The 24915-nt window shown below is 45.0% G+C and overlaps 8 protein-coding genes across 9 annotated transcripts; 3 read left to right on the top strand and 5 right to left on the bottom strand.

Moving 5' to 3' along the window:
- Positions 1 to 469: 469 nt before the first annotated feature.
- Positions 470 to 2602, bottom strand: TSTA_002000. Of its 2 annotated transcripts, XM_002487741.1 has the most exons (7): positions 2465 to 2514; positions 2136 to 2415; positions 2011 to 2077; positions 1784 to 1933; positions 1660 to 1721; positions 1287 to 1584; positions 470 to 1223 (listed from the first exon to the last, which is right to left on the bottom strand). In XM_002487741.1, exons 2-7 carry the CDS (start codon positions 2225 to 2227, stop codon positions 765 to 767), a joined length of 1128 nt encoding a protein of 375 aa, XP_002487786.1. In that variant the 5' UTR covers positions 2228 to 2415; positions 2465 to 2514; the 3' UTR covers positions 470 to 764. The 2 variants fall into 2 exon arrangements, with proteins under 2 accessions (XP_002487786.1, XP_002487787.1); XM_002487742.1 differs by having other exon boundaries at positions 2136 to 2602.
- A 1007-nt stretch (positions 2603 to 3609) lies between these two features.
- On the top strand, positions 3610 to 6375 carry TSTA_001990 (vitamin B6 transporter, putative; the record flags this gene model as incomplete). Its single annotated transcript, XM_002487740.1, has 2 exons — positions 3610 to 4002; positions 4055 to 6375. The coding sequence occupies 2 exons, from the start codon at positions 3610 to 3612 to the stop codon at positions 5189 to 5191; spliced, it is 1530 nt and encodes a 509-aa protein (XP_002487785.1). The 3' UTR covers positions 5192 to 6375.
- TSTA_001980 (prolyl 4-hydroxylase alpha subunit, putative) lies at positions 4054 to 6375 on the bottom strand. The gene is made up of 2 exons (XM_002487739.1): positions 6054 to 6375; positions 4054 to 6000 (listed from the first exon to the last, which is right to left on the bottom strand). The coding sequence occupies exons 1-2, from the start codon at positions 6284 to 6286 to the stop codon at positions 5460 to 5462; spliced, it is 774 nt and encodes a 257-aa protein (XP_002487784.1). The 5' UTR covers positions 6287 to 6375; the 3' UTR covers positions 4054 to 5459.
- Positions 6376 to 6988: 613 nt separating this feature from the next.
- Positions 6989 to 7909, top strand: TSTA_001970 (protein disulfide-isomerase, putative; the record flags this gene model as incomplete). Its single annotated transcript, XM_002487738.1, has 3 exons — positions 6989 to 7091; positions 7154 to 7518; positions 7569 to 7909. 3 exons carry the CDS (start codon positions 6989 to 6991, stop codon positions 7881 to 7883), a joined length of 783 nt encoding a protein of 260 aa, XP_002487783.1. The 3' UTR covers positions 7884 to 7909.
- Positions 7910 to 8600: 691 nt separating this feature from the next.
- On the top strand, positions 8601 to 8886 carry TSTA_001960 (uncharacterized protein; the record flags this gene model as incomplete). The annotated part of the gene is made up of 2 exons (XM_002487737.1): positions 8601 to 8717; positions 8752 to 8886. 2 exons carry the CDS (start codon positions 8601 to 8603, stop codon positions 8884 to 8886), a joined length of 252 nt encoding a protein of 83 aa, XP_002487782.1.
- A 1775-nt stretch (positions 8887 to 10661) lies between these two features.
- Positions 10662 to 11360, bottom strand: TSTA_001950 (uncharacterized protein; the record flags this gene model as incomplete). Its single annotated transcript, XM_002487736.1, has 2 exons — positions 10662 to 10951; positions 11174 to 11360. 2 exons carry the CDS (start codon positions 11358 to 11360, stop codon positions 10662 to 10664), a joined length of 477 nt encoding a protein of 158 aa, XP_002487781.1.
- A 1787-nt stretch (positions 11361 to 13147) lies between these two features.
- TSTA_001940 (uncharacterized protein) lies at positions 13148 to 15331 on the bottom strand (the record flags this gene model as incomplete). The annotated part of the gene is made up of 3 exons (XM_002487735.1): positions 13148 to 14425; positions 14479 to 14710; positions 14771 to 15331. 3 exons carry the CDS (start codon positions 15329 to 15331, stop codon positions 13422 to 13424), a joined length of 1797 nt encoding a protein of 598 aa, XP_002487780.1. The 3' UTR covers positions 13148 to 13421.
- Positions 15332 to 19095: 3764 nt separating this feature from the next.
- On the bottom strand, positions 19096 to 20288 carry TSTA_001930 (uncharacterized protein; the record flags this gene model as incomplete). Its single annotated transcript, XM_002487734.1, has 4 exons — positions 19096 to 19434; positions 19471 to 19616; positions 19815 to 20070; positions 20151 to 20288. 4 exons carry the CDS (start codon positions 20286 to 20288, stop codon positions 19096 to 19098), a joined length of 879 nt encoding a protein of 292 aa, XP_002487779.1.
- Positions 20289 to 24915: the final 4627 nt, after the last annotated feature.

The raw sequence follows: 24915 nt of genomic DNA, 5'->3' as shown, positions 1-24915 counted from the left end.
TTTGATCCTCAGAGGTTGTTCCTAGCTGTCAAACTGCAATACGACCTTGTGAATTAGTCAGCTATACATTAAAACAATGCGCCAATGAAATCGCTCGAAATGGGCAGACATGTTCTCAATTCCGATATCTTGATTGGTTGATCTGGAAGTAGCTTAACTATGTACATACGTAGTACGTATCTTTGGGCAGTCCTCTTGGAGGGGCAGTATTTATGTAGCCAACCGAGAACCAATTAGATATTTTTTCCGCCAGGATCAATAAACTACCGCTTGCGTAAGCCAACAAAAGGAGACATCATCCAGAAGATATCGCACGTGGCTGTCTAACGAGGATGAGCTCGTACGAATCGGAGGCGTGCGATGACATATTCAGCTATCTTAATGATGATAGCAGTCATATCGAAGACAAGTCTAGAACAGGAAGGTGTCTTGAATACAAGACCCGCTACTACGCATGCCGACACGAAGTGGCGCAGTATAAAGATCATTAGATGAACATAAATGAACAGCATCCATACCGGAAGTACTATAGTACATGGAAATTGGTGGACCCAGTGCAACGAGTTGAAACTTCACCCGCTCATAACACGCCAATTAGCACCCAAGCCGGCTCCCAGCTCTATAACCATATCCAAACACGTTTCGCTAACCCGGGATATAAACCGAACAGACAAGGACATTAAAAACATTAAGTATCAGTCGTGGATGCATCGTCAAACCTCAAACGGCATTGGGTGATATCATGAGAAAATAAGAAAAGAGCCTCACACTTTGCCCTGACTACTGGCTATGTGTATTTCGGTAGTCTTCTGAATGTTGTATTGCTTCGATGGATCGACCTCGTCAAGATGTACATCACCACCTAGCACCCGAGTCTCAGTGGCTATACTGCTATCGAATATGTGCTCTTCACTTTCACTTCGACCCAAGTGCGCTTCGTCATGGTTGGATGAGATAGCCGAGAAATTCCGGCTCCGGCCCCCGGTATGACCTGAGAATGGATGGCCGGATGTCTTTCCACCGTAGTAGAGTTGTTGTGAGCTCTTCTTTGATCCGGTAGCGGTAGAGTGGAGGAACCCGATCGTCCGGCGAAGAAACGACCAGACGTACGGCAGATTGGAGACGTAGATCCCGACTGAGGCTTCGCGGAGGTACCAGAATTGATAGGAAGTGTCGTATATATCGCGGAACGTGAAGACTTTCGAAACGATAGCGCAAATTATCTGTATTAACACGACGAGGATTAGCTAGTATACGATATTCCTATTTCCATGCGTGGACCATACCAGGAAGAAACCCAGCCCGAAAATCACCAGAACTGGAATTTTCTCTCTATTCGACATGTTCATCTTCCACAACCGGGGAATGATAACCAGCAAGATGGCCAAATCAGAGGAAATATTGAAGACCGCTTGAACGACTTCGTAGTTGAAGTACGTGGCGCATTGTTGCTGGGGCGGCGGAAGTGTCCAGTATCCGGAGAACGGGCGACAGTTTAAAAAAAGGGTAAGCTCGACGGCGACGTATCCAGCGGCAGTATAAGCAGCACACAGTTTGACCCAGAATTGCCAATCAAGATTTGCACTAATTATTGAGGTGGAAATGCATCAGCGGATAAAGCATCACTCAGTAAGCAAGTACGGCAAATGAGGCACTCACGTCATGCGGTAATAGATGATGAGCATGCAGGCCTTGAGGAACCAGATCGTATTGACCATACACTGAAGCATTGCAAATGTCAATTCTTATTGCATTTGGCGTTCATCACGCGAAGCGTTCTCACCTGCTCTGAAGCAAACTCCACTTTGGCAAACTGTGATCTGGCCGCAATATCCTCCGGGGTGAACGTAGAGAATTCCTCTGGCGGATAAAGTGTTCCCCCACCACCTTCTGCCAATTGAATGTTGGTAACGACTAGAGCAGTGTACCAGCCCTAATTGATAACAAGAGCTATTAGCTTGACTTGACCAAAAACAGAATTCGTCGCTGGCAATGCGCGTGGAGACGTACAATTGCCAGCACCATGAGAACATCTTCGGCTTGCCATTTCAAGCCTAACCGATCATATCGAGCATATCTGTTTCCATTGTTAGACGGGGTATTGAGCAAATGCCAAACGGCCCATAGATGCGTACAGTCGTAATAGGTATAATAAAATTCCAATGGAGTACATAATCCATGATTGCACCACAAGGTCGTGTGGGCTACCACCACCATCTACGGCCATTATATCTCTTTTGCTCTCCGATGGACATGTATGCAATGGTTTTTCAAGGACAAGGACAAAAAGAGTGGCGCGGCCGTTTAGCTTCCGACGAGGTAAACGGGCGCAGACGGCGAAAGAGTGGAATGGGAATAAGATGTTCGTGAGAGCCTGCCGAAGCCACCACCTCCCACGGGGGTGAAATGGCACTCCTGGAGTAGTGTAAGGAAAGACTTGTTGAGCAGTTGAAGCGTGATCGACCTTATCTCCAGGCTAACCTAAATCGGACGATTAGGGAGAAGCCGACACACCAACCAAGGTTCACTTCATATCGTCAAGTTCATGCCCTCTGATCGGCTGTTGACACAGTGCGTGATGTTTGCGGATTTTTCTGTTGTCGAATTGTCACTGGAATTTCCCATGGGCTGATGCTGACGTAGTCGGCCAACAAAACTGTGTTTTTGTGGCGTGTGGCAACCAATCTCATACAGAACCAATGAGACAGGACCGGAAATGTGTTGTGCAATTCGCGACTGTTGGCTTGCCTGTCGAAGAATGGGAAAAAGCAGTACGGAGTAGTAGCGAGGGTGTCAGACAGGGAGAGTTTCGTAGACCTCCAAATGGAGGCAAAGATAAGAGGAATGCTTGCCTTGGGAACTAGGCCGCCACCATACAGGGTTCTTGCCTTGTGGCCAATGAACATCCAGAAACATCCAGAGACTAGCCTGTTTATGGACTAGCTTCCATGCCATCCCGTCCGTGCATGGAGCTAACCTAATTAGGAGCTCTAAAGGTTGCATCCGTTCTTCCGCCGTCTCTTTGCTGTCTCTACAAGTTACTCCGTACAGCTTCACCTTTTATATTGACTATTCACTTAGTCTCGGTGCAGACTCCTGATTGGTATTACCTCTCATGACCGGGCTATGTTTCAGGATTCTAGAACCACTCTAGCCATTATCGAGAACCCACAGGGTCCGATGTGGGCCTCGGAAATGCGCACAAGCTACGCCGTAGCTAAGAATTTCTAATGACTGTTCGCCAATGCTTGTCGATGCTTGTCTGCCCTCCCCCACTTGGCTGCAATCGAAGGATGACATGGATGCATTCATGGTTGAATCAATTGTCACATCAAATGACAGTGGTTGTAACTAGTCTAGCGGTGCAGTAGTACATGTGCAGCAATTTTTTTTCTCTCTGAGCATGCCCGCACCGGCCAATCAGTGGTTCCCCGCCACCTGCACCTGCTATCCGCTGCTCTTTTTTATATCTTTCCAGAATTCCTCTTTATCATCCCTGCTCTTTCGCATGTGCGGGATACCTTTTATTCCTCAGCAGGACTTGGTAGACACGTTGGTTGCCGTGCATCTCTCCTCGAGCTGTCTAGGGTTTCTCAAAGACATCCAACCATGGAGAAGCAGCCGAGCGACATCGTCAACACCGATGGCTCGGCCCTCGAAAGCCAACAATCCGATGCCGTCAAGCATACCAGCTCCAGCGGTGTTCTTGCTCGCCTAAACGAGCGAATCGCCTCAATCCGTTTCATGGAAGCTCGTGGTATCGAACGGGTTCCAGAATCCGAGCGCCATAGCACCACTGCTGCCGATTACATGCAGATGGCCCTGCTGTGGTTCAGTACGAACATCACCGCCAACAACATCGCCGTCGGTATGCTCGGTCCGCTGGACTACGGACTCAGTTTTACCGATTCTGCACTTTGCGCCACTTTCGGGGCATTTTTGGGTGCTGCTGGCGCTGCTTACATGGGCACCTGGGGACCAGTCAGTGGTAATCGTACTATGGTAATTATTGCCGACGCCCGGTTGTAATCTCAACTATCTAACCCAATCTTAGGTCGTTGCGCGTTACTTTATGGGCTATTACCCCAGCAAGATCTGCGCCCTGCTGAATATCGTCATCATGCTGGGTTATGGAATGATTGACTGCCTCGTCGGAGGGCAGGTTTTGTCTGCTGTCGCCGGTGGTAACATGACTGTCGTCGTCGGTACAATCATCGTTGCAATCGTCACGTGGATCGTGGTTATCTTCGGCATGTCTGTGTTTCACAAGTACGAGAGATGGGCATGGGTCCCGCAGTTGATTGCTCTATTTGTCCTGGTCGGTTCCGCCGGTCCCAAGTTCGACACCAATATTCAGTCTGTCGGCACATCACGCGACATCGCTGGCAACCGTCTATCATTTTTCTCACTTTGCCTGTCGTCTTCCGTTGCTTGGGCACCCGCCGGCGCCGACTATTACGTATACTATCCCCCAACTACCAAGAAATGGATTACTTTTACCATGAGTTTCTTCGGTATCGGGCTTGCATTGACGTTTGCCAATCTTCTTGGTGTTGGCCTCGGATCCGGAACTCACAGTAATACTGACTGGGCGGATGCTATTGACGTATCGTCTGGCGCTTTGATTATGCAAGGCTATAACGGTCTGGGCGGATTTGGAAAATTCCTCGGTGTATTGATTGCCCTGGGTCTTGTCGCAAATAACATTCCCGGAACTTACTCGGCTACCCTTGGTTTTCAAACGCTCGGTCGCTATGGAGTTGCATTTCCTCGTTGGTTCTGGACTTGCGTCGGTGTGGTCATTTACACTGCATGTGCCCTTGGTGGTAGGGAACATTTGTTCGATATATTTGAGAACTTCCTCGCTCTCATGGGTTACTGGGTCACGATTTTCTTGACTATTGTCCTGGAAGAACACATGATCTTTCGCTGGGGCAAGATCGCACCGGCCTTTGACTGGTCGATCTGGGCAGACCGAAGCAAGCTGCCTCTGGGGTTAGCTGCATTTACAGCATTCGTGATTGGATGGGTTGGAAGTATCATGTGCATGGACCAGATCTACTATGTCGGCCCCATCGCCAAGTTGGTCAGCACTGAGGGTGCCGATTTGGGTATTTGGGTTGGGTGCGCCTGGGCCATGATTGTCTTTCCTCCGTTGCGATTGTTGGAGTTGAAGAAGTTCGGCCGATAGACTCATTCAATGGGGTCTTGCTTGTCAAAGATAGGCATTGCTGGTGTTATCTGACGCGGTGATTGTTACTGTGATTCATCCAAGCATTTATATAGAGCGTAGAATACCTCCTGATCATCACACTCGCAGATGACGAGGTCTGGCCATCCCATCACACAAGATTTATGTGGAGAACCCGACATATTTAGTTCTGCTTAACTTTTTTTGCAGTCCGCAGCCGTCAACCTTTCAAACTTCAAGTTAAATGTAGTTATTTGCAGTAAATTGTCTACGCAATTTTCCAGGTCCACATGTTCATCCCCATTTTATTACCCGTGGTCACCGGCATACCTGCATGGAGAGTCATCTTATGCCCTGCGTCGTCTTCCTGAAGATTTTCCCAATATATGGCATTTCCGAGAATCGGTTTGAATGTAATTCCCTCGTCGAACGGCCGGTCACAGTCGATGAATTCGCACCAGCTGTCATCGTCTGGTGGAGTAAGTCGCGCAAAGTTTGTACCTCCGCCCGTACAATTTGCATGTATATAAACGAAGAATGTAGAAGCGATATTCCCTCCAACCGCCTGTGCATCATCAAACCAGTCATAGTGGTCACGATACTGACCGGAGATGCCGTAGTTCTGTACCACGATAGGCATGAAGTCGCCGACAAGTTTGTAAAAAGGAAAGGAAATTGCGCGCTCTTCAATTTTTTTGATGATTTCGTCGCTTCGATCTAGTTTCGCAGTCATTGAAAGTCGGTACGCTTTATCGATATGCGATTTTCCGTCGTTATCCCATATCGACGACGGAGTGAATCGGCCATTCCTATGTCAAAGTCGACAGTCAGATGTGCTTATCGAATCCCCGAGTCAACTTACGCCAATTGCACCAGGTGAGCTGCTTCCTGTGTGCTGATAAAGTCCTTCACGTAGACTACAAGTGGGTCATCGGAAAGAGTGTAGATCTGCGGATGCGATATTTGAAAACCATTGTCTTTACTCGCACGCAGCCATTCGAATGGTGATACACCCAGTGAACTGAAAGCACACGAAATGGCAACAGCAGCGACAAGCAGGCTGAGCGAGCGAAAGAGGAGACTGCCCATTGCCATTGCCTTATAATCAGACAAACGTAAGCAGAAAGCAGATAGGAATGGAAAATGCCATTCGAAGGCAGTCAGCCATATTCCTTCATCGCCACAAAAAACCAGCTGAGGAATGAAGTGAAGTTGTCGAGTGATTCTTATCGATAAGGCACGTGCCTCGGTCACTGATGGCCATTGGAGCCCACCAATTAAATGCCGCGTTTCCCTTCAACATCTCTTCACAAGAATGGCGATAGGCGTCAATTTGTCCCTTTTCGCTACTAAGGGCTTTCGAAATGATACCACAGCTGTCACGACGACTCAAATTATGGTTGCGTTTACTCCTTTTCTTTGAACTTTGTTGCGGGGAGATAGTATCTCTAGATCGAGAGGGCTTCGAAAAGCGTGCTATCTTACCAGGGGTGTTCGTGTTAAGCTGTAAGCGGGATATCCCATACTCTGTTGTATACGGCTAACATATTGATGATAGTCTGTGTAGTAAGTATTAGGCTCACTGCTAGACATCGAGGTATCTGTTTACATGCTGATTCTTGAATGTCTCGTGTTCAGCCCTGGTTGTATGCTTCCCACTCCTGCACATAGGTTAACAATGTTGCTGACCACTTAACAGCGAACCATGCAAAAAACTTCATAATGAACTCATTCTTGCTTCCGATAGCTTAAGCAAAACATCAGATGTCAGCGTATATGAAGTAGATTGCTCAGAAAATGAAAAGTTTTGCGCTTCTCTGGAAGTCTTGTCATACCCAACTATTCGATTATTCCAGCATCAAAATTGGTCACGCTATCGAGGCCCGCAAAGAGCAACGCCGTAGGGCTTCCGAACCACCTTGTTATACTTACCGGCTAATAAACCCCTTTGTTACAGGCTAGTTACACATGTCTTGAAAAGAGTCACGAATTCCTTTGTCGAATTAGACGAAGATCGATTTGCTATCATGAAAACTCTGGACCTGCCTTTGATAGCTGTAACGCGTGCCAAAGATGATGACTCTTTAATCGATCTCATCGCATCTCTTGCAAATGAAGAACTAGCGGAGGATTTCTTTGTTGGTGTCATACCTGACGCTGAATCCACCCGCAAAGATTCGCTCATCACTGTTTTCAATGTTCTAGATGAAACAACGCCAAAGTACCACGGTCCGTTCGAAAAGCATGCTATTTTACGTTTTGCCAGTTTGGTATCACAACCCTTGATCAGACAATTTGATATGTCCTCACTAGTGAGCTTTATGAAGGTACGCCCTCCTTTGATGGGGCTACAGAACATTTATCTGATCTCAGCTAGTCCGGCCTACCCATTGGAATGATATATTCAGCCAATGAAGACGAGCGAAAATTGATCGCGCAAGCATTGTCAAATGTAGCAATGGGTTATCGAGGAAAGGTCAATTTTGCTACTGTGGACGCTATCAAGAACTCATTTGCCCTCGAACCAATGGGCTTGAAGCTGGACCAGCTGCCCGCTTTTGTCATTCAGACTGATGAAAATATCTACAAATTCAGCCCAGGCGAGAGAATTACGCCTGAGGCAATCGATGCGTTTGTCAAGGAAAACTTATTTTCCGGGACGATGCAGGTGGACCGCCTGACTGTACAATAAATATCATGCATAACTGAGTTCCGAGATATACTTTTACAACAATCAAATCTATACACGAAGATAAGTCTTCAACTGGACAAATATATTTGTCTCTGACATACGGCGCACGATTCGGATGCTCTGTGTGTTTATACCGGTGCTTGGAGGTCGCACAAGAATTGAATACGATGGTCCCGGCAACCTTGGAAATTTACTCGTTCTTGTCGATATTGGAAAGACTTCATCAACTCTCATAATGATTTCCAACACCCTCGTTCTTGGAAGCTGACTTCATCTATCTAGATGATACAGGACGTAGCTCAAGGAGCTACATGAAGCTATTCGGAACAGGCAAAGATTTCATATAACTCTCAGTCACATGACCAATTCAGGGGCTAACGGTAGAGGGGGATTTGAGCAACAGGAAGTCTCCGGCTGCACCGTGACAAAGCTATATAACGTAATGTTAAAAATAAAAGATTTGAGTTGTAGTTGCTCTAAGACAGATTTTAAATTACAATTACAGACTCAATACAGGAAGGTGTGGATGTGTGCCCCTATTGCCTGCCCTGAAATTACACGGCATTAAGTAGTGTACTATTTTGACTATATGGAAACCCGAATACGGAGTACATGCTGACAAATATGTCAATAGTGTGAATCGGCACCCTGAGGCATCCGGTGGCTTTCTGTAGTTATCCGTGTTTTACACCTCATTCCATATTCTGTCAAACAAACATGGATGCACCCAGCAATATCAATGATGAGATCTCTTCGCTATCGAGGCAAATCGAGCAGGAAGAGGGCGCGATCGAGGCGGTGGAGCGTCTAGCACAGAACGCATCACCCAAGAACGTGTGTATCTTATTGCTGCCCAAAAAAACTCCAGTGGTCTACTTCACGAAACAAAGTACGCCACCTCGAGAAAAAGCTGAAGAATCTCCAACTGATACGCGATGCACCAGACTGGGTTGTAGTCTTTGCGCAGGAGCAGAACGATCACGATGAAAATTGGAAACATTGAGATCCAGGACAAGATTTTGCGAATGCAAATAGGCTGCCTGAATCTCGCGTGCTTGGTGAGTTGCTTGCACGATATTTACCTTTTTTTGCAATCAACAAGTTTTCTTACCCTCCACGCAGAATTTCTCATGACGGATGTCGATTCTAGTATTTCATCGCTATCCAAACTTGCGTTTATATTATATCAACTGCATGCGATGCGGAGGTTACACCAAACCCGCTCAATAAACGCGAGCGACCAGAAGAATGTTTATTTGCAGAACACAATAAGCCACTATACGCCAATTCTGGAACACTATGCAAAAGGGCCGAGAATGGGCCTGGACTTTGAAAGCATGTATTCATTCTTATCAGGTAGCTACCCGTCTTGTATGTTGTTTTGTTGATGTAGGGATCGCTCTAATTTTGGTTTGTGTTGGAGGGGGAATCTACTTGGAAGGGGCCAATGAGTCGCCAAGGACATGTCTTCTGTCCATTCATATCCACTCAATCCACTCAGTTGAAGGCATTGCAAACACTTCTGAAATTTCAATTCAATCTGACCCGAGATGGGATTCGCGCTGGACGAATAGATTGAAGTGTCAAATCAACCACACAGGCCAGCCACAGAAAGAAGATGAGGCTCTCTTTGATTATGGACAAGTTGATGCGTATTCCATTATCGAATTAATGGTTATCAAAACAGAGAGAGATCATAGTGCCCTAATTGGTGGTCTCTTCATTCGTGTCCTCGATATCATCAATTATACGCACCACAAGAATTCAACAGATGTAATCGATGCTTGGTTTGAAATAGCTCCTGCTGGAAAAGTGCATCTGACAATCAAATGTGGTAAGGATGTTCTTCTGAATACTAGTGCTTTCTATATGCTAACTCTTAATTTCATGTTTAGTTGAGACTCCAGGCGAGAATTTACAAACGGACCACAACCTAGCATGGTGGATGCCAAAACCGAAACGCCATATATTGCGGCTAATGGAGAATCAGTTCCCCGATTCAGGGCACAAGTTTGTAGTGAAATTATTTGATTTCCAAATGCGATGCGCTCTTTGTGCCGTATCATCATGCACTTTTTCTCTAGCTGCGCAATGTACAACGTGCAAGATATTGTGTCATACACGTTGCTTAGGAGATGATAGTTTTGCATGGATACCGCCGTGTCTCAATATCTCGCCACCACTGAGCAAGTACGAATCTAAATTGCATCAATGGGTACCTTTTCTTAATCTATCAGCCGACTGGTGCTCCCATTGTGGATTCCCTCTGTCTTTGGGACAGGGAAACCACCAGGAGGGTCCTAATAGGCGATGTGAAAGAGTGTGCAGAGACTTGCCATGCTCAATGTCAACTTCTTGTGCCGAGTAGATGTGGCTTCTTTCCTACTTTGCCCTCACGTCCAAGACCTTTGATCATTTTCAAGCAGCCTGGAATGAAACGTCTGATGTCCGAGGATAATATTATTATATCCAAACTTCGACTCAAACGATAAAGCTCACTTTCATATGGATGATGCACAACCAAGAGAGATGAACTCTGAAAATTCACTGCATACTATATCTATCATCTATCAATATTTACAGCTGTCTTCCATATATTAGAATGCTCACTCGCTAACTCAGTATACTCTAATTCTAGCTTGTACGTAGTTCAGTTCGCACTCGAGCAGTTTCCGTATGGAGTAAGGAAAAATAAACCGGATTACTGATTGTGGTCATTCCGGGTACGTAACTTTCTTTTTCCAAGTTTCCTCACGAAAAAGTTTTTTATATCACATCTTATTGCTCTGCAAGTAAATCCCTGTCTTGTCCAGATCTCATGACTGTATCCCCAGATGCGATAAGACCAAGATGAATAGTTGGAGAAGGTGTATGTCCCAGTGCAAGAGTATTCTGAAGCCGCTTTCGTTGGACAAGTTTATCCTTGTCACATTTTAATTGATGGCACGATAGATCAAATACTTCATCACAGACTGTGTTATTGGTAGGATGGGCACAGCTGATGCAATCAATGCGGCCGTGATGTTCATGCCGATACGTAGACTGAAAGAGTTCATCCTGCTCTATCCCTGGATATCGTGAGGTTTTATTGCCAAGAGTCTGATTGATAGCTGCAAGATAATTATCCATCATGTTCCTGATCCGCTTCTATGCCATCATCGTCTTGATTTTCGAAAGAAAACCTCGTATCGCCGCGTTAGGCGACCAAGTTCATTTGTCACAGATGTCTTGCGAAGAAACCTCCCTGGAAATCTTCTGCCAAAGTCATGCTGGACAATCCCTTCACTGACCACTGTACGGAGTATCTCCGAGGAGAATCTCTGCAGGTCCTTTCTTAAATGGGACACCACCACAAATTCCGACGACCAGGGCGAGGTTGATATTAGGATAGATTGATCGTATAGAAGAGTCAGCTTGGGACGCAGTGCTCTTGCCCATACCGGGAAAGTGTACCAAAACGGCGTGGTGGTGATCCATTCAGCTGAGAGTGTATGTGTTCGAGTCTCCTGGCGCGTTCAGGGTAGGATCTTGGCAGAACTCATCGCAAAGAACGCTAACTGCATTGACTTCTAGCGGTATGGCACAGAATATTACAATCGTGTAATCCGCTTGAAGTGGAGACTCCGAGGCATTGATAGTCTTGTTTGAAAAGTTTTGGTGAGAAACTGTCTCGGTTATGCTCGTCGCGAGAGGACTCTGAATATCCCAGTCATCTCGATAGGTGTCGGATAGTCTTTTCAATGGGTAGACAATTTTCTCATAGAGAGTGCTCTGTCGGGCTCTGATCCCTTCTACCTCTCTGGATAGCTGTGTCGAGTAGAAACTGCACAGCTCAGGGTCGAGGTAATTGTTAACGGCCTCTTTATACACAGGATGTACAGTGTCCTTCAAATTGCTTCTTTGTGTTGTTGTCCACGCCCATGTATAGTAATCATTAATCACGGTTTCACTTCATGGATGAGGACACTCCTCACTTGTCAAGGGCCGCTTGATGGCAATTTCGATTAGAAGGATCCCTAATGCAAGAATTTTTGGATATTGATGCATAAGACCACTGTCAAAATAGAAGTTTTTAGACTTCACATTCGCTCGAACTAACTTTGTCTTCAGGTACGGATGTGGTTTTCCCTGGATTGTAAGGCCAGTCCCATCATTCAGTAACTAAATGCTCTCGTGGCTCCACGGTGTGATTATCCACGGCGAATTGTAATATTGCCAGACGGGTCTTGCAATAGTAAAGGTGAGATGAGACTTTCCATTTTTAGAGATGCGAGGGATTTTTTCAAGCCATTGCTTTAGTGAAAGCCCTTCAAAGGGAGAAACACCACGGCATGGTTCGGCATTAGGGGCTTCTACAACCTTAAGCACGTTTGATTGGATATAAAAGTATATGGAATCCGTAAGTCGATCATCGACCACACCATTCAGGGCTTCAGGGCTTCATGTTCAGAGGGGAAGGTCAAATCACCTCGTACACATCTGTCCAGATGTAGGAAATAGTCGGGAAAGGATAAGAGGGATGTTTTTTGGTCCAGGCGTTTGCAAGTATGACTGCCTAAGCGGTCATTCTTGATGAGCGCCCCCATCCAGAAGTATTTGATCATGGCTCTAAGCAAGGATCCATTATCAATATTCTTGGTTTTATTTCTTCCAGAGCAGCCTTTGCAACTCGTATAGCGATTTGGGATCTTCAGATTGTGATGGTAATGATGGAAGTACAGTACGACACGAGCTGTCGGACCTTGACAAGCAAGCTCCAAATACGATAGTGAAATGTTTCATCTTTTGCAAACTTCACGATACCCTTGACATAAGGATCATTGGGGCATTGCAGCAGGGCTTGAACAACACGATAAAAAGCTTCCCATTCACGGCTGGAGATGTCTGCATTGAAGAGTCTAGTAGGCAGCAATCAAAGAGTAATGCAAACTACTTGAAGGGGCGCAATAGTGCAATACGTCGGGTCGTTTGACTGCTCATCAGCCACACTCTAAATGCCAATCACTCGTGTATTCTTAGAATCTTCTCCACTTTTCACATCTTAGATATTCCTTAACTTATATGTCTCCTTCCCTGCGTATCCATCGATCCATCCTATCATTTATTTCAGTTTACTTTTGATGAAACAGGAAAATATCGTCGAGACTTTTCTGGCTTTGCTCGGCAATAATCTCCTGAGCAATAACCATGGATATAACCATGGAAACTCAGCTTGGCTACTACGTAGTTTCCCTGGCGTCAATGAAGTACTGACTGGAAGTAATCAATATGATTTCATATCTTTATTCGAAATACGACGACAGTCACCCATTAAATAGCCTATATATGCGAAGAGACTTGTATGTCTCGGTTCAGACCGAAATGAAAAGGCCGATCTCTTGCTTGGGTATTCATAAATAAGAAAGAAACACCACCTAGAGATGACAATCCAACCATATTCCAAGCAGCGTATTTCAATTATATCATTAGACATTAGTCGGGGTCAACGTTCCATAGCGAGGTATATACGCCATAGTATAAATCCCTGGTCCAAGAGTACTATGTGGGGGAACGGACGAGAGGAGAGGTAAAAGTCGGCTTTTTGCTGACACGATAAACAAGTTTATCGGTGAAGAAGTGTGATAGTTCAGCGTGAATAGCGGGGATCGAACCGAAAACAGTGCCTGCGATAGGGAAGCAAATTCGTTCTGCGAGTTGTTGGAGTCGATTCCATTTTCGGAAAGAGAATCCAGTATCGTTCAAACCTGCTTTCGCCATGTCGTTCGCACGAGAGCGAATACAAATCGAATACCAGTGATCATAGAGTGTAATGCAAACGTTCATCCCTACGAAGGATAGTCCGCGCAGAAATCCAGTTATAAAAAACGCCCAGACCAAAGTCGGATGAATATGCGCAACAGGAACAAAAGCCGTGTATAGAGCAGAGAACAGTAGGAGGACTGTCAAATGACACGGAAGAAAATGCGCCTCAAACAGGAGATGCAGTAATGCCACGTGCCGGGCTTGGAGACGTAGTCGCCGGGAGCCCTTACCGGAGAGACCTCCTACGCTCTGGCGAACAGAATAGCCCGTATCTAGTGCTCCCCACATATGGCGCAGAGCTTGGCGATATCGAGCCAGAAGGGTCGACAAATATGGACCGCAATTTCCATCCCCAGGGCTTGAAATATTACACTGACTAGCAGGACTAGCGATGACATGTGTAATGACATCGCCCGCGGTTTCAAAGTAGCATTTTAAAAGCATGTGCATGTCCTCGCCGATGGCTGTGGAGTCACCATCCCAACCACCAACTCTCCTTGCAAGCGCAAGTGGTAGAGAGTAAACAGAAGTAGGAATGACAATTGCACAGCCAGGGTACATAGCTGAGATGCCAGCAAAGCTCCAGAGTAAATCAGCACATCGAACCAGGACTGGTACATCGTTCGAATTACGATCAAATATGATAGGCGAGGCGTAGAATGCACGATCGGCATCGGTGTTGTCGCGCCAGTGAATACGACGGATTTCATTGAAGTAGTCTTGTGAAAGATGTGTATCGGCTAGATGGTATGTTAGTATGTTGATCGAGGACGTTAGGAAAGGAAGAACTCGCCATCCATTACGGTAATAATCACATCTCGCGAATCAAAAGATGAATCACTGCGAGTCTCCACGATATGCTTCGCGGCCCAAGCTACATTGGACCCTTTGCCACTAATTTCCCGGGGCAGACCGGATGGATGAAAAGTGCCGCAAATATCACGAAATTGTCCTTGGAAAGAAGATATAAGGGTTGCTGCTTTTTCGGGAGCCTTGACTTCCTTCTGCTCCATGGCGAGAAAAATCTATACGGACATTAGCAAATGATATGGACGCCCGTGTTGTCACCAATATTCTCGGCCTACTTCATATTGGGTCACAGCGCGTGGATGGCTGGCAAGAACATTGAGCGTAGTCCGTAACGTTTCCAGATCCTCAGAGTAGTTGGGTAAGATGATAGCATGCACAACCTCACCACCTTCACCATCTTCAAGACCTCCGAGATCGAAGCTCATAGGATCCGACACCTCGGAGGATATTGGAGTTATGATCGGACTATCGGCAAACGGGGGCATCACTGGGTCGGCTGGACTGCGAAGGCACTTGGTTGCTGGACGTCGACGCAACAACGCACGAGCTGCGAAGGTCATTCGCCATAGCGCCCATGCCAATCTAACCACGAATGTAGCGGCATTCAAATGTACCAGTAGTGTATATCCGATAAAAATTTTCTGGGCCACTGACAAATGCAATGGATGATGAGACGTGCCATGATCATGCCCAGGGGTCTTAGTAGCTGGAACTTTTCCTGACCACGGTAACAAGTGCGAGAGTTCTCTTGTAATGTCGGGAAAGGCCACAGCAAGCAGCGCAATAAGCAGTAGTAAGCTTATGCCAGGCACACAGCGCGAAAACCACGTCCACATCTTGCCTTGGTGTGTTGCGCACTATCAAGATAAGTGAGAGCTTTGGAGAGAAGAAGGTAGGAAACTGGAGCAAAAAAGGAGAAACGACTGTTCCGGAATAAGAATCAGGAACACAGATGGATGTTTATTTTTTGACTATCAGATACATAGTTTGGCAATCTCGCACGGCCGATCCTCTGGTGAATACCTCCAGACAGAAAGGGAAAGAGAACGCCCCTGCCCAATCAAAACTCGACCAGAATGTGGTGGACATGAAATTGACGATGGCTGAGAAGCTTTACTCGGTGTGAGTCTATCAAGATCATCCATATTGAGGAGAGGTGTGCTTGATCAATGCTATCCTCTAGTGGTACCTTGTGACACGGGTCGAGAAAACTGCTTGGGAGTAGTAGAAGATGATCTCAGGAGTAGCCACTCAGACGGCGGACTGTGGTACATGTGCTGACAATTTGCGAACAAGCACATGGCCTACCACACAGAGTTCCCTTGAGAAAAGGTTGTCAGGGTTAAAGTACCATTATGATGTACATTAACCACTTGTTGAGTCAATCCCGCTTGAACCAATCGTCCTCAATCCATACTAGCCGTGTATAGGTGTAGCCGCCGTAGCATGGCAATCGTGGGCGAATCTCAAACATCGCCTAGTACGTACCCTGTCTGTCCATTTGGGCCCGTGCTGATCGGGGTCCTGGCCAAAAGCCTCGTTTGTTAACCTTAACATCCGGGATTTCTCCTGTGGCTGTTCGGTTGCACGAGGTAGTAAACTAGCCGACGGAAGGTTCCACCACCACCATGGCCCAGATCGGATAGTAGAAGTCCTGCATGGATGCAAAATAAAGGTCGGCAATCGTTATATCCTGAATAACGAAGTGAATGAAACCAAGCGATTCCTGGAATATCTCTGTAGATTATTCGAAGGTAGTCAAAAGCTTTGGATGCCTTAGGGACTAAGGCACCTCGGCACGCGAATACACTTTAGCGTGCCTAGGCTAGCCCAAAGTAGCTTAGTGGCGGTTTCCGTGGAGTGACCGGAGGCCAGTCAAATGGCCTGAGGCTCCCACGCGTGAGTCCTTTCTGTCTCTTGGAAAAGCTGTTGTGTCACAGGATGCACACTCTTTTGCTCGGCATGGATAGAATAAACGCCCTGGCCTTGCGCGGTAGCAACTTTCCAGTCTCGCGCTGCTGCCCGATCGACTGAATTGAGTAAGTATAAGTTAGCAAACTATTACATGTCCTTAGCGAATCCCAGACCGAGATGCGAGCGTGTGCTGAGATTGCTTTGGGGAATATTGATGTGACTGTATGAACCAACAGAGAAAAGCGCCGACAGGAGCACTGTTCGTTTCCGGCTCTGGAAATGCAAGGGTCGTGAGTATCATGTTGAGAAATTGAAGTCATAAGGATCACAATCCATCAGTCCGCGGATAAATGGAAATTGCGGCGGTCGAGGACGACTGTCGTCCTCTGTGTGTACTGACTAAATAGTTCACAGCAACCATTAGGATTAGGGTTATCCTAGATCTGGTTTCGCGATCGCTGGCAGCACTGTCGTCCCTTTTCAATTGTTTACCCAACCACGGCGCATAACCGGCCTCTCCGTGTTGTACATACCCGCTTTCCGTTGTCGACACGCTCCGTCTCTGTTCAGACTTCAATTAGTATCACCGCTGTCAATTGCTCCCAGAGTCTCTGGGTTCCTCCAGTCTTCTGGCACGAGTGGCCGAACATATAGATGCGCGGATATGTTATTTCGTTGAAACTCTATGTCACGCCCCAGTATTGAGCATCATGGAAGGAGAGGCATAGACAAAAATAATCGCAGATAGGTTTGAAAGATTGTGGTATGCGCAGACTACCATGACACATCATCACCCCACAGCAGTATCTGAGGACGATCATTACGATCCATGACAATAATCAGTATCGCCATTGCAATTATCGTATCTGTCACGAGTCACCGATTTGCTTTATCAAGACCGTCGTGACTCGTTACAAACATTGTGTTGGCGTCGTATTGACAGATCACGACGCGTCATCTGGATACCTTCGGTCATGGTAGCAGCCGCAATATCATCGGCAACATTCGTCTTCGCAATCGATTGCACTGCATATGTTGCATTCTTTGTTTCAGGCTGCGTATAAGAAATATTGATGAAGAGATTCACCTGGTGGCAGTGGCGAAGATGTATTTAAATATACAAGACATATCCTGTTTGCCCGGTATTTTCCCAGTTCCGGCGCATCCGGGGTTAGAGTATCTTGGCGTTAATAACACAGGTGACTGGCTAGTGAGGGTTCTATTGAGATGTTTGAACTTGTGTGATCCAATTAGGTTGACTAAGTTCCGCGACTCGAATAGGGTACGTAGGAATAACTATCATTGTGTCTAGTAGTGTATAAGGCAGTTCAATTGTTCCATAGCCAAACTAACTAGGGTTAGGGTTACAGAGGCTAAATTCGCCGGATAAATATCGGGCCGAAAGGGTGCTGCGTGTCGGTTTGCTGGGTTTACTTCAGGCCAATCCTGAATAGTAGCTTACAAGGATGGAAAAAGAAGAAGTGACTAGCAAGATTGTGTGTATTGAGTTGTCTTCTGTCTTGTGTCTTCCGTACCACAAAAATGGCTTTCATATATGTGCTTCGGCACGAGGAATAAGTTTAGGGTGGTGATACAGCCACACCCCCATTGGATCCATACACACCCCCATTGGATCCAGACACACCCCCTTGGCTCGATCAGGCCACACCCCCCTCCAAAAGCGGTTTAAAGCAACCCTAATTAGACCGTCGCTGCGAATTGATTCATGATTCATCCTATTTTGCTATTCCAATGATTCTAATAATACAGTATCTCACCATCCAGAGCCATTACCTAGTATATCTCTAGACTCTAAGCCCTAATACCCTGGCAATTCATTCTCATCACCAAGCCACCGCGCTAGTTGGCCACGTCCACGTCTCCTGCTTCGTCTAACTAGCTCCTCTGAGGTAATTTGCGAAGCTGTTGTTGCATCCTGCGAGACCATTTCCTTACTAGAAGTCTGACTGTTGGCCGCATTGGTCTCTGCCCTAGGTTGGCTTGAATATCCTCTTCATCCCTCACAACCTCCTCTCCCACGACATCATCCTCCTCAATCTTTACGACCCCTGCCCCTGCGGCCTCGACTCTTAGTATTAAGGTTTTCCTGCGCAATGATATGCTCAAATGCGGATAGCTCTTGCTGTGTTGAAGAATCCTGTGTTGATATAACCTGGGAGGCTGTTGGATAGTTGATTGAGCCCCTAGGGCGACCATGGCCTTGGACCACTGCCAGGTTAAGCACTATTGTATAGGGATCAATTGGAGGCAACTTATTGAGTGAGTATAACCGCCAGTGCTGGTAGAAATGGTGTAGCTGTAGTGGCTCCTCCCTATTAATACAATGCTTGATTATATGAATGCAAGGGATGCCGATGGTCCATTTTGTGATTCTAGAGCACTCTGGGTCAAAAGGCTTCTTCGTCGGTCCAAGAAAGTCATTCTTTATATTGAGAACCTTTCCAAGTGCATAGCTTGATACTCTACCATGTACAATGCGAAAGAGGCTATGACTGAAGCGAAATTGATACTGTACCTTATCATCTTCGTAAACCTGCTTAATTTTAATATTTTGCCAGGTCACAGTACAGTCAAATGATTCAAATGTCTCAAGGAGATCATTTGTAGAGACTTGAAGATCACGCTTTAGTGTCCAATGGGCTAATTCATTTTAGGACGTGGTTAGCTAACCAAAATGCTTGATGTTTAAGAGATAGCAGTGAAGGAATCGTTGAGTGATACTATTATTAAGCCATTCTGAATCAATGTAGTCCATGACTTCCTGCCAGGTTTCACTACTATATTCAACTTTAAAGGAATTCACTGCTTCATCCTTCTCCTCCTTAGTCTTCGCGTATACAATCTTGTTGAATGACCTGAAAAAATCCTTCCACTGTGACTTAATATGGGTCTTGTACTTTGTGATATCCTTCTTCACGGCAGCTGGATTTCCAGAATAGATTGTATGGAGCACTTCATTTGTAAGAATAGGGCGAACACGTGTAAGAATATTCTTTTCAATATGCTAAAGGCAGATGATATTGTCCGCCATTGGAAAAACTGTGGTGATTGTATTCATTAAGGCCATATCCTTATCAGTCAGGATGTAGTTTGGCAACAGGAGATCTACTTGAGCATAGACCTTAGCCAAGCATTCCAAGATGAACTTATAGCTCTCTTCCTTTTCATCTAAGATAAAGCTAAATCCTGCATAAAATGTCTTGTTGCATGCTGTACAACCCACAATATCCAAGAGAGGCATTTTATATTGGTTTGTTTTGTAGGTACAATCCATAAATAGAATGTTAGGATTTTGGCGAAGCATCTTAAGTGAGGTTTTATACATACAGAATACCGAAAGTAGTGTATTTGTATCAGTTATTTCATAGTTGATTATCCAATCACTATTATCTGGAACGACACTAATAAGGGCCTGGACTGGTGTCTTGCCATCAAGGAATTTGTCTCGCAGCTTCCTTTTCTTATTGTAGATATCTCTTAGCTTGATAATCGATTCTCGATTGTCGTTATAGAGGGTTGATAATATTTGATTTGTTGTCATATAAGAATCCAAATAAGACTTGATTTGAGTCTCCTTAGATTCTATCTCTTCATAGTGTAATGAAGCAAGCGTCGAACCAGCTGCTGAATAGTGATTATGCTTTGGATTTGTAAGATTAAGACGCTAGCAATCTGCATGCTTATCATAGTGCAAGACAAGCCTAAATGGGCATCCTATACACTGTGTGCTTGTCTCTCTAACATGTGTCTCTTCGTTGATACGCTCACGATATACTCCTCTACGGCTGCACTAAAGATAAACTCAGTGGATAGGGCCGCCTTCTTTGGGTGTTTTGGATCTCTTAGTGACCAATGCATATCCATAAGTCTTAGTAAAGCTATTAAGGAATTTCATAGTAGCATCTTGGGTCCCAAAGATCTGGTCAGTTGGAGGAGCAGGAATTCATGTATATGGTTCGCAGGGCTCTTCAGGAGGTGATGGCTCAGGTAATAGCTCAGCGCCATTCTCTGAGCTCTTGTAATCGATGAGACGCAATGTCATGGTGAATGGCATTGATATAGCTTGATGCCTCTACTTAGTAGTAGAGGAGAGAAATGAAGCTACTTCTATAAATGTGCACTCAAGCGAGTCCCAATGCAGTACCGCCATCCTAAAAGGGTAATCGCATATTACTGGGAAATTCCGTGAAGCTAGTCCTGTCGATAAGTCCTAACCCTACGCTACCAACAATAAGCATATAGGAATTAGGATTGCTAGCAAATATAGCAGCAACCTACTGTTACTATCATGGTTCCAATACAGGAAATTAGAAGTTAACTAGGCGAAAGTTTAATTCACTCTAACAAGATAGCCTGTGGTGAAGAAATGAAAAAAAAGATCAACATGGGCCTTATAAGATAATGAAAATTTCCTAAACAAAGCTCCATTATGCTGAATTGGAAGAGCAATGTAACAAATTAACGCAAAACAGGCAACGCTTGGCTTTAAGCAACAATATGCCTCTTGCAGGAATCCTCATCTATCTGCCCTGACCCTAAGCCCTAAGCCCTGACACTAGTCTATTCTCTATTCTAAAACGCTTTTTGAATCACATGGTTATCGCTCTAAACCGCTTTTGGAGGGGGGTGTGGCCTGATCGAGCCAAGGGGGTGTGTCTGGATCCAATGGGGGTGTGGCTGTATCACCACCCTAAGTTTAATTCTCCGGTACATTCTCCGTGATCTACAATATGATATATGACGTTTCATGAAAATTGAGGCATAGTGAGGAGGCCGCTGATTAGCTAAAATAGAGGAATGACTTGTCTCCAGGTGTGTTCAAATGTCGTTGTTTTCCTTGTGGTAGATCTCGCGATATTCTAACACTGCGTAGCTTAATTCAATCTCCTTGTTCGGTGATTCAAGAACAATCAGAAGCATTTGCTTCTGCCCACATAGGACATGCTGGGATATGAATCACGGTACAGACTGTACAGTTGACTGGGGATATGTCATGACCTTCGGCGCGATATCTATCTGTACGGGATAGAAGACCCCTTAGGTATAGTGATAGACAGGCAGACAGAGAGATAAGAACGTTGAGAACGCTCTATTGAGAATCCATCATTCCCCAGAGGGAAGTGTACAACTGATATATTTACTACTGCTCATAATCCTTGCCAACCAGATCTTCCTCTGAATCCTTTACAATTGTATTCCAGTCATCAATGCATACCCGGCACCGTACTTCGATATCGATGAAAAATGCACCATCAAATCGCTTTACCTGGGTCCACGACAATGGAAGAGGTCAATCGATCATGGGCACCGCGGATCTGGGCACCCGACAAAGACCAGCTGGTACAAGGCTGCTGCTATATTACATCGTTATATGGGAGGCTTGCCAGTGGCGGGGCTTATTGGGCTAACATACTACACGGGTCATTGGGCCACCTGCAAGCCCTTCTTCAACACCTTGACTTCTCAACAGATTTATATATAAGCCATATCTTAGACTTGACGAATGATTCCTATATGAATCCCCATCAGAAATATCAATTTGGAAGTGCGCCTCTTCTATAAGTCTTGAGATATTAGAAACTAGCCTAGTTATTAAAGTAAATTTCATGACAGAGGGGTTCTTAATATTTTTACAGTTCCTAAATCTAGATATATATTAATACCTATAATATAAGCCATATTCAACTTTTAGATATGGTTTATATGTGAATCTGTTGAGAAATCAAGGTGTTGAAGAAGGCCATTTTGTATGGGACTTGCAGGTGGCCCAATGACCCGTGTAGTACGTTAGCTGTAAAGAATTCGGTGAATGGATCGTATAAACTCAGAGGAATAATATCATTCAGTAATAATGATTAATGATCAGTTGCTTGTTAGTATTGATAAGGAGTTGATTCGATGCGTTGAATCTCTGTGTATTACTTGTCTTCCTAGTTACATACAACTCAGGGGTTAAGACTATAATTGTCAGATAATCTGGACTACAAACGAGGCAGAGAGACTTGATGTTCGATCTTACAGGTCTAAAAAGGCACCTTAGGTCATATATCCGGGCACCGAGATTTCAGCCCAATGTTTACCCCTCATGATAGCTCACAAATCACCCCGCCAAAGATGTTTATAAAAGCCCAGCTTTGAAACTTGATGAACAGACAGAACAGAACTTAATACATACAATCTTGCTAGTCACTTCTTTTATTTGATCCTAGTAAAACACTTTTCAGGATTGGCCTGGAATAAAGCGACTAATCCGACAATAATTAGCCTCGGAATCACTAGTCATCACGTGACCTGTAATCATATTCTTTACATTAGCTAAGCTGATTTAACTAATCAGACAGATAAGATCTATCAGCCAATCAGAGCGAGCTACACACTTGAGAGAAGGATCCACCGAATAGGGGGTGAAAGATATCTCCCACCTTTACTTTACATAGAAGAGAACAAGCATGATAACAAGGATCGAGGATCCCATACATCTTTGCATACATAGTTTGATACGTTGAGATATACCGCTAAAGGTTGTTACGTACAATCTAACACGTTCCTGCCTTGTAGCCTGAGCTTTTAGACATTTCCTGAAAGAAACCCTGAGGGTTGTTACGATAACCTCTACAATTCTTGGATTAATGTGAGCAAAAATAAGAACAAAAATCCTCGGTCAGAAATAGAATGATCAACCTTCGTCCAGTGGGCACTTCTCTCTCAGGATTTGCACATGCCAGATAGCCCTGCATCGCTACTTTCTTTTTTTTTCGGAGCATGGACAATTTACTCGGTGGAGGTTCTACAGCCCCAGATGCACATGACATGGAGTTCACTACTTTCTGTCTAAGCTGGCAGTGCATACTAAGCGTGTCAACAACTGCACGAAACCTGACACGTCCACGAAAGATATTGGGTACGAGGATCAAGCTAAAGGACAAATCACACGATCAATCTTGTACGACCTGTTCCTGAACTCTTGTGACAATATGTGTCAAAAGACAGCCCATGCAGATTTTAGAAGAATATAGACCAATCTTCGACGACAATTGACATGCGAGTGAGATTGACAGAGAGAACCCTATTGTTGGTTTATATGTGCAATCGAGATTCCTGGCACCGACGCGAACCAAGGAGAGGTCACGTGAAGGTACACGTGTGTTGGAGCTCGGTTACGCTAGGATGGATACGGAATATAGGCAAATAATAAGAACTTAGAGTTGAGAATTTCTATGTATTGATGCACACTCTCTAATACAAAACTTGTCAGGAATGTTGACCTCTTTTATATGTGAGGTCCTGTACAAACTAGATCATGAGATGACATCCAGTCGAACCTTCTAGATATAGCCATATAGAGCTGATTGGATGTCTATATCTCGTCAGTATGTGAACCTAGTTCTCGAAATTTCTTCATGTTAGTAGTATGATGGATTCCCAATTAGGGATAGCGTATTGCGTTCCAACAACGTGACCTCGTCAAGCAAGGACTATATAGACCGCGTCGGGGCCTCATTAAGAGAAGAGAACTTAGACAATTGAATACATTTTGACCATAGTACTTGGAGTACCACCTGAAGCGCGTGTGCGGACGTACGTACATTGTTTGATTGGCTTTATAAGCCAACCCACACCTATTGATATTGTTCTATTTTCTAATTTTCAGCACGGTACAACGCCGCCTTTTTTCTCGAACTTTATAATTGCCCAGCTCCAGGGCTGTCGTGGGCATAAATTGATGGTGTAAGGAAAATGCAGCTACTGAAATGCCCAAACCTGTCTGCCAGATTGGAATATGTCAACGGAATTAATATCTGCCTACCCTACGGCACCTGAGTAGTAGTACACAAGAGTAACTCAGAGAGCTGTTGACCTGGGTTGTGTCGGATTGGTAGGTTTATTCGAGGTCAATCCTGAGTAGTGGCTTACTAGGATGAGAATAGAAGAGGTGACTAGCAAGATTGTGTGTATTGAGTTGTCTCTGCTTCTTCTAATACATCATGTCTCAATGCCAGGTCTGTTAGACACTTTTTGGCGGGGTGATTTGTGAGCTATCATGAAGGGTAAACCTTGAGAGCTATGTTGAGCCCTGATAAGAATATGGCTTCTTATTTGCTGAAATTTAGGTAGCTTTGAGGTGACTGGTTTATCTGATCGAATAGTCTATCTTCTACCTCGCCAGATATCCAGGCTATCTGACAGGTTGAAACGGGGAATTGGAACATTATGCTTTCTAACATCAGCTTGATCTCACTATTTTTACATAGTTAAGTTACAGGGATCTGTCTAGACTGAAAAGCTGAACTCGGCTTTTTCGAACCGGAAACTGTTGGTTCCATTGGTGTTTGAACAGGTACCAGTTCAGGATGAAGGAAGGCAAATTTCCAAAAAAAAAAAAAAATAGTAAGTTGCCATTCTGTATCTGAAAATAGTCTACAAACAACACAAGCACGTAAATGCAGACGACAACTTTAAAACTGGAAGAAGAATACAAAATACA

This window comes from Talaromyces stipitatus, genomic scaffold (assembly GCF_000003125.1).
Source record: "Talaromyces stipitatus ATCC 10500 scf_1105507295517 genomic scaffold, whole genome shotgun sequence".
Lineage (NCBI taxonomy): Eukaryota > Fungi > Ascomycota > Eurotiomycetes > Eurotiales > Trichocomaceae > Talaromyces > Talaromyces stipitatus.
The sequence above is the reverse complement of the archived record's forward strand: the minus strand, read 5'-3'. Positions and strand labels throughout refer to the sequence as shown.

Excerpts from the sequence above, each read along its gene's own strand:
- TSTA_001980 (XM_002487739.1), bottom strand. The coding sequence starts at position 6,286 with ATGGCAATGGGCAGTCTCCTCTTTCGCTCGCTCAGCCTGCTTGTCGCT. Across the intron at positions 6,001-6,053 it reads GCTCACCTGGTGCAATTGGC|GAATGGCCGATTCACTCCGT; the intron begins GTAAGTTGACTC and ends ACTTTGACATAG.
- TSTA_002000 (XM_002487742.1), bottom strand. The coding sequence starts at position 2,227 with ATGGCCGTAGATGGTGGTGGTAGCCCACACGACCTTGTGGTGCAATCA. Across the intron at positions 1,934-2,010 it reads TTCTCATGGTGCTGGCAATT|GGCTGGTACACTGCTCTAGT; the intron begins GTACGTCTCCAC and ends GTTATCAATTAG. Across the intron at positions 1,585-1,659 it reads ATCATCTATTACCGCATGAC|TGCAAATCTTGATTGGCAAT; the intron begins GTGAGTGCCTCA and ends CTCAATAATTAG.